The sequence below is a fragment of the Aplysia californica genome, unplaced genomic scaffold (assembly GCF_000002075.1).
Source record: "Aplysia californica isolate F4 #8 unplaced genomic scaffold, AplCal3.0 scaffold00539, whole genome shotgun sequence".
In the NCBI taxonomy this organism is placed as follows: domain Eukaryota; kingdom Metazoa; phylum Mollusca; class Gastropoda; order Aplysiida; family Aplysiidae; genus Aplysia; species Aplysia californica.
This window is the reverse complement of record NW_004797809.1, coordinates 41,442-49,975: the sequence shown is the minus strand read 5'-3', so window position 1 is coordinate 49,975 and position 8,534 is coordinate 41,442. Positions and strand designations below refer to the sequence as shown.

The 8,534-nt window shown below is 42.0% G+C and overlaps 1 protein-coding gene across 1 annotated transcript in view; it reads left to right on the top strand.

Annotated features, from left to right (window-relative positions):
- LOC100533453 (putative neurotransmitter transporter) overlaps positions 1–8,534 on the top strand; it is a gene marked incomplete in the record, with an annotated part of 67,114 nt that overhangs the window by 30,211 nt on the left and 28,369 nt on the right. Inside the window, 1 exon segment of the mRNA NM_001204730.1 lies at positions 5,450–5,586. Within this exon segment, the coding sequence (NP_001191659.1) occupies positions 5,450–5,586 (137 nt within the window).

Genomic DNA, 8,534 nt, shown 5'->3' with positions numbered 1-8,534 from the left:
CCCACCCAGCCCACTCTCGCCCCTTAATCCACAGAAGAAAAGGAAGAAAAAAAGAAGGAAGTATGCCGTAGACTTGTCAAAATGGCTACAGCGGCCATGTTGGCTTATATAATGTACTTGCAGTGAGCATTTAAGGCGCTTTTGTGTTCGGGTTAGATCTCATGAATGTACTGAACCAAAAAAAATACAGTCGAATCTGCCTACTCTTACGGCCACCTGTCTAAGACAACCACCAGTTCAATCGTCCACTTCCCTCATCGCCCCCCCCCCTTTTTAGTTTTAATTTATCTACAATAATACTATGATTATAATGACACTGTCCCATATGACCAGCTGTCTGAGGACAACCTTCCTTGTCTTTTCTTATGACAGTGAATGACCAGTTTGGGCAATTTCGACTGTATGGTAAAGATGATTGAAAAATTGTGAACACTACTCACTGCTCGACGCCTCACCGTAAAAATAACATTAACAGCATCATTAATTTCGTTCGTTGAGTGGTACCAACATGCCCTGGTGTATGCCATTTTATGCGGTGTATTTTCTGATTTTGCACTTTCCTTTTTACCCACCCCCCTCTCCCCTGGTTCTGACCCCCCAGTGCTCTCCCCTCTCCCCCTCTACACTTCATCCAGTTTAACCCCGTCCCCACCTCTCCCTACCCTCACTTCCTCATCCTAATCGTTTTCTTCCTCTTTCTCCTTCTCCTTCTTTCTTTTCCTCCTTCTTTTTTTCATTCATCTCCTCGTCCTTCCCCATGAGCTAATTCTGTGGCAAGGAGAGTAGCGCGTCACGACTGCGAGTTCCGAATTTGTTCCTTTTTATTAGCGCCCAATCCCTTTTCCCTATTGTGTACGCTATTGAATAGATTGTCACTATTATCTTCGCTGCTGAGTTGGTGCTAAAGTCTTTCTGATGCTTTGAATTAATAAATAAAGTCTGGAAACTCTTATGTAAAGGACGCACATCAAGAGAAGCTCATCTTTTCCTGAACCAAGAACGTAAGACTTTATCTCGTTTGTAGAGATTCGTTAATCTCCATCTTTTTTGTGGAGTGTGATTTATGAAAGCTTAAAGTTTCCTCTGCATATTTGCATATTTTGTAAAGTAGTGGAAGCACTTCTGCACCATCTCATACGAACTGGCAATAGTAGTGACTTCTGTTTTTGTTTTGTTTTTAACACTTTTGTTATTCTGAGCGCGACGTCTGTAATTGAACCTGCTCAGATACCTCACGAATTCCAAACTCGCCTCTCCACCCTTCTGTTACGCCTAAAACCGTAACCGTAACTAATTTCATTCATCCAGCTTAATACGTTCTATCATGTGTTTTGTGCAACTCCTCCCATCTCGCCTGTTGTGCTGTTTGTCTTTATAAGTTTATTTTTTGGTAACCATTATTTTTTGTAAGTCATTGTTTCAAGCGCTTAGCGGGGGTGGTGGATTTCTGAGAAGTTGACCGATCCAACTCTCAGCATGTTTGCACTTCAATCTGACCTTTGACACAAGCACAAAGGTCACTTTCTGGACTGCACACATGCTCCCTCAGCTTTTCTCGTAGTGTTACTAATTCATTCTCTACGCTATGCTTAGATTGGGGTTTTGGAGTCCTTTCAAATCATATTTTTTTCTTCTCCTCCTTACAATTATTTTCTGTGTTGTTTTTTTTATATTATTATTCTTCGATGTGCTTGATAATATTTTGTCACTTCAAATGAGATGCATAACTATTATCATGTTTATTTTTTTTATTTCTTGCGTTTTATAATTTTACTTATGAGATGTATTTTTTGCTTAATATTTCTAATCTAACAGGCTTCTGTCTCCAGTGACCCCCCTCAACTTTCCCTAGTCATGGGCCTTTTGTAAAAACCATACGGTAACTTTGATGAGGCTGAGAACGTAATCACTTCAGCCTTTTGAAGTGTTCATTGACGGCGTAATGCTATAGCTCTAGACTCGGTACACTTGAGAACTGTTTTTGCTTTTTGGTTTTGGAGCCTGTCCTTTTGTTTTGTTTTATTTTTCTTCTGAAAGCCCGTTCCCCCCGTTGGTTTCTGCCACAGCGAAGCAAAGCAAAGCAAACTATGCTTGTAACTGTGTCCCTCTTAAAAAACAACCAAAACTTTTTGGGGATTATTTTCTATCTCGAATAACACTGGTGATCAGTGCCTACTGTACTAATCCTTTGCGATAGTCTTTTTGCCCTGCACTCATTACCTTGACTTGCATTCGATCTGAAAGGCAAATCAGAGCGTCCAGCATTCCTCTCACACTTTTGTAATAATGAAATAAGAAGTGTAATATTTCTCCAGCATGTTTATATTTTTTTCCTTTTTTTTTTTACTACCATACATCGCTGGTAGAAATTTTGATCTCTCTCTCTTTCTCTCTCTCGCTCTGAATACTGAAAACATTGGACTCTTTGAGAACTTTGTAAGCTCTAGTAGCTGTCAATGAGACCTGTGTAATAAAGACTCAGTCCTCAAATTAGTGCCATCTGTCCCCCTTAAGTTCAACTTATCGGCCGTTTTTGACTCTTTTTTCATATATTTTTTCCCAATGAAACAAGGGGTTTATATGTAAGAACGAGATAACTGAATAGATAGTGTCCCCAGAAAGTCTTTATATAATCTGAGCAAAATATGTTTTTTATAATTTTATTTTGCAAAGCAAGGTTGGAAAGGTGTAGCACTTTCACTCTGCAAATTCATTTATGTACTTCAAAGCCTATTCAATGTACCCGAAATTTGAGCTTCGGCAAGGAAACGTCTTTCTTCTCACCAACCATGCACTTCCCCAATCCCCGTCGAAACCATGAATGATAATTTCTGACTTTTGACTTATTGAGAATGCTGTTTCGACTAGATATTATAAGATAATTCCATGGACTTTCAGACTTTCGAAGAACGGCGCTGGATTAAGAATTTCAGGAAGCAGTCATCGTAATGGTTTTCTCAGAATATTAACGATAAATTAAAACTTGCCACAGAGAACAACAAAGATGTCTTCAAGATTCTAATTGAAAAAGCCAAAAAATAAATACATTTTTAAAAAATAATAAATAAATAGATAAATGTCCCAAGCACTTCTGGACTTGTCTAGACGGCATGCCACAAATCTTCACGCCTTACGCTAATGCGTCCAACGTATATGTCACCGATCTCGCCCTGCGCTAACCCCCCAAAGGCACCAATCCTTTGTCATATAACCTTCCCTTGTCTCTCACCCCCACCCGTCAGGCTGGCTTCAGTAGCGTCCACAAAGTATGTATAGCTGGGTTCCCTGGCTAGGACGTTTACTGGAGACATGCGCCCGCCTATATTTTACACGTGGTTACTGGCCTTACAAACACAAAGAAAAAAAAAAAGAACACTGCACAGAACGAGCAATCACATTTTGCCCCACATTTCTATGTCTGAGGTCCCCATGGGGGGGACCGAAGAATATCCCCCAAGAAGCCACGAACAACTACAATAAAGGCAACAAAAACAAACCCAACACATCAAACCCACTGGAAAAGGGGGGAAACACCATTACTGCCTGTTCCACGTGTTTTGTCAGTTATAAAAATGGCGGCGGCGCAAGCTGTTCGTTATGCCAATCCCAAAATGCACCACAAAACACGACTGGGTAACCGGTTTGCTGCTGCTCGCAGACCACTCTAGTGTCGCCATGTTTCCAGGCGCAAAGTGCTCGGCCTGACTTCTGGTGTGGGGGAGCCCGGGATCATCAAGTGGGACCTAGCCCTGTGCCTCTTACTCGCCTGGATCGTCGTCTATTTCTGCATTTGCAAGGGGATTAAGTCCTCCGGAAAGGTGATCACCTATCGGTGCCGTCAAAATGGATCATGCACAAATCTTTTATTATCTCACATAGTACAATCAGGGCAGAGAGCTTTAAGGACTAGTCTGTAAAGTGTCCAACTATACACTTAGAGTAGCTGTATCCATGGCACCGATATAGTTTTAGAAGAACGTCAGAATTATAGAGAGCAAAACTTGTTAATCTCAAATCCTTCCTTCTTTTTTTAATCAATCGTAGAAATAATTGTGAGACAATTTCACGTTAGGATTTTTTTTCAATTTCTTCTTATTTTCCCCTTAGAGTGCTCGATGAATATGTAAATCTACTTCGACGTAAACTATAGACTAATAAAAGAGTTTTATCGAATATACACCCACCTCCTTTTACAACAGTGAGCCTTCAAGCTTATCTTTCTCCTGTATTTATTTTGTAAAAGTTTGCTGGTATAAATGAAATGAACGAAGGTTCTTTTTCTTGCTAATGTCTTTTCTTAATTTTTCTAAGACGTACACTTTTGGTAGATATGTCACTCTTGGCTTTTTGTGTTTTGGAGGGAGGGGAGGTGGGTTTGATTTGAATTGCTTGGCCAAGCAGCATTCTTATTCAATGTTACTGTCAGTTTACCCCCCATAACTTTGCCATGATCTGTGCAATGCTGTGTTGATCAACTGCCCCCCCAAGAATGCGCACCACGTTATCTCAAATTTTCTGTCTCTTTGCGTGTGTGTGCGCGGCGCGCATTGAGCGCCCAATGCCTCCCGTTTGCCTTTGTCGGTAAACGGACAATGACCACTCTGATCTGACAACTCTTCGCTGACCAGAGACATACCTCAGATCACTGAGGCACCTCCTCACGACTTTAACCATACCACCAATTGAGCAAAAGTTACTTTTTGTTAAAATTAATGGCATCGTACAACTGTTGGTACTTGTTTATACAACTTTGGCGAAACCACAGCTATTTCTTGTGAGCCAAAGATTTTTTTCTTGTAAGTCGAAATAGTGTGGTTCTGTGGTTCTGTTTTGTACTAAGAATCACTTGCTGCGCACGATAATTCCCTTATATAGAATAGACCATGGGCATCATGACTACAACGTTGTGAGTGTACATGGCTACTTCTCTTCGTAATTCCCTTGATCTTGATCAACACTGATTGGTCCAGAGAGATATTTGTCGGGATCGTGAGGTGTATGACAAGCATGTTGCTTCCTGTACCATTGTACATTTTATTATGTCTATCCTAGATACAGAATAATATTCTCACTTTTCACATTCCATAAATGATTTTTGGTTTAAATGAATTGTATACTTCTGCCTCTCTTCTTCGTTCTCATTCTCTCTCTCTCTCTCTCTCTCTCTCTCTCTCTCTCTCTCTCTCTCTCTCTCTTCTCTCTCTCTGTAAAATGTAAACGACAAGCATTAAATGTCCTCCATTTTTGTAAAGATTAAAGGTACATTTAACAGTCCACGACTCTGTGGAAGAGAATTTTGATAGGTCCCCAGTTGTTGGCCGACATAGTTATTATTGCTATGTATATTTCCCTGTGGGCGTTGTCGGTCGGTCACATGATGTTGTGTTGGTTGTGGACATCACCACTGCAGCGAGTGAAGCATTGTTCCCGCCCTTTCTCCCCACCCGCCAGGTCATGTACGTCACAGCGCCCAGTCCCTATGTGTTCATGTTCATCCTGCTCATCCGCGGACTGACGCTTGAGGGTGCCTCTCTAGGACTCGAGTACTACCTCAACCCGGACTGGAGCAGGCTCTGGGACGCCCAGGTGAGCCGCATGCTGGGGAGAGAGAGAGAGAGAGAGAGAGAGAGAGAGAGAGAGAGAGAGAGAGAGAGAGAGAGAGAGAGAGAGAGAAACGAATGAGAGATAACGAGTGAGCCAGCAAGGTAGCATAATATGAATGTGCTCAGTACAGATTTAGAAAGAAGACAGAACTGCCTTCTCCCGCGCCCATTTTCCACAGTCTGTAGTTCCTTGTTCTCCGGTTCCCAAACTGCAAACTTATCAATAGAGTGTGTTTATGAATATGTCAAACTTACTGACTGTTTGTCAAAAATTACGACTGGCATTCACATCATCTCGTGATGGAAGTTCTGGATCGTGTTATGCATAATTAGAAATAATAAAATCTTCACGCTTCACTGTGACTGAAAGCTGATTATGTGGCCCGTATGGCCTTCAGAATAATGTATGCGTTCTCACAGCCCCTTGAAGGTTTTACTAATGGGGTCAGAATGTACATCCATACCTGGGGGGGGGGGGGGGGGTTGGTAGGGGGTGTTATTGGGATTTATTTTTTTATAGAGAATAATAATAGTTTCTTTAATGCTTTTTCTGTCCTGAAGATAAATATAGATCTAGTCGTATTTCGAGAAGATAAAAAACCCAAACAAAACATGTTTTTCGTCCTTCTACTTTTGAAAGCGACCTTGAAGAGTCATAGCGTGGTTTTAAGAAGATCCGCGCAAAGTATACATTACAGTTAACCGGTTCGTTCCGCCCCCCCCCCCCTCCACCCCCCCACCCCCCACCCCTATCCTCCTCCAGAAATGATTGTTGGATTATCAGCTAACAGTATTACAGTGAGGATCAATTACCCTTTAACTTGAACGGAATTTTAACTGTTCTTGGGGTGGTGCAGGGAGTGGGGAAGATTTGTTACTTTGTGATTGTCGGGTGCTCCGGTCTGGTTTGCTTCTCTTTTTTAAAGAATTAAACATCTCCTTTATCTCTCCTCCTTTTTGTGTTTGTCACTCTCTTGTAACGCCTCTCATCTTCGGCTCTTATTAAGCGTATGTATCAAGTGCCGTAAAATGTTTACGTAATAAACTAAAACAAGAAAAGAGGTCCAGGAGGTCACAAAAGGCTTAAGGGTCCTTGGGAGATTTTTAAAAAAGCCTCGAAATTTTGTTAGGATCGGTGGTATTCGTTCATTTATTGTTGCGTGGTTATTACAGAATTCTGTCGAATGCAATCATTCTCGGCACACTCAAGATCTTTCCTTGACCCACTTTCCTAATATTATTAAATGTTTTCCAAACCTTGGTCATAAACTGGTTTATTCCGTGTGACTGCACACGAATGATACAGCCAACTTCTGCTTCTGCAGAAAAATTTATAGAGTGTTTATTCAATCTATCGTTGGAGCTGTAATGTACAAACATTTTGGGACTTTGGACTTTACGGAGCTTTGATGGGTCCTCTTTTCTGCTTAGGGATATGGATGGTTGCCGGTTCACTTGTGTGGTTTGCTCCTTCTTTCCCATAAAACACTCGTGTCATCCAAATCTCTGCTTCTCCTTTTCCTCCTCCTCCTCCTCACCCTCCTCCTCCTCACCCTCCTCCTCCTCCTTCTCCTCCTCCTCCTCCTCTTCATCCTCATCCTCATCCTCATCCTCCTCCTCCTCCTCCTCCTCCTTTTCCTCCGCTATTTTTGTATGCTACTATCTAGTAGCAATTAAAATCTTCGGCACGAAGGCATACTATTTCATCTGTTTGTGTTGCAAACGCTACAAAAGTTCTGGAAGGTGCTGCTGTTCATCGTAATTATATTCTATAAGACCTTCCAGTGATGTAACGGGTGTGGTTGGTGTGAACTACCTATTTGCCGAAATTTACTTTTACTTTTTCATCCTTTGTTGCCGTTAAGCGTCGAGGGAAAATACAGTTTTCTGTGATCGGTCAATTCCGCAGCAGCTCTTTCAATTGGGATGGTATAGTTTTTCATGGTTCATACGTTGACTATTATATTGGCAACTGATATTACAACATCCATACATGGACTTGTGGGTATTGTGTTCCAATGTCTATAAGACCTTTCTGTTATCTTGCTGGCAGAAGACGTGAGCAGGTGGTTGGAGGGCGCCACTGGTAGATCCTACTTCTTAAGCTCCCTTTTGTTATTTCTGTTTGTCTGTCTCCTTTTTTCCCAGCCCTATGACCAGTATTGTGTCCATATGCTTCTGTTTACTCAAACAAACATATGAGATTAACGTGATATCGGTTTGCAAGTTTAGAAGTTTTTGGGGTTTTTTTGTTTTCTATATCCTACCCTTTCTACATTGGCCTTGTTAGGCAGAGGTGGCTTTGGTAGCCTAGGGGTTAGGTTACAGGAAGATTACGGGTTCGAGGGTTCGATCCTCACCTCAGTCCCACATTGGGTCCTTGGGAAAGGCACCTGACACAAATTTTCCTTTTGGGTCGGTCCTTTTGGAAATGGACGTTGAACTCAGAGGTATCGCCTCTTAAGTAATCAGATAGTGTTGATAGAGGCTTTAAGCGCTCATATGACCTTAGCAGTTGCGAGCGCCGTAAAACCCTATACTACATACAGAGGCTTTAAACTTATACCATTTCACTGTTTTCGCCGAGGCAGGCAGAGCCGAAGCGGCCCAGCTCGTAAATGATCTACGGTAAACCTAGTTAAATGCAGCACTCTTAGCTGGTGTTGGGGGCGTTCTGTCTGTCTGTCTCTCCAACCTTTCTCTCCCTTTCTCCATTCTTCTTCCTCTCCCTTTCGCATTCTCTCACTCCCTGTTTTTCTTTCTCTTTCCTTCTTTACTCACTCTCCCTCTCTCTCTTTCTCTCTCTCTATCTCTCCCGCTCTCTCTCTCTGTCTCTCTCTCTCTCTGTCTCTATCTCTCTGTCTATCTCTCTCTGTCTCTCTCTCTCTGTCTCTCTCTCTGTCTCTCTCTCTCTCTCTCTGTCTCTCTCTC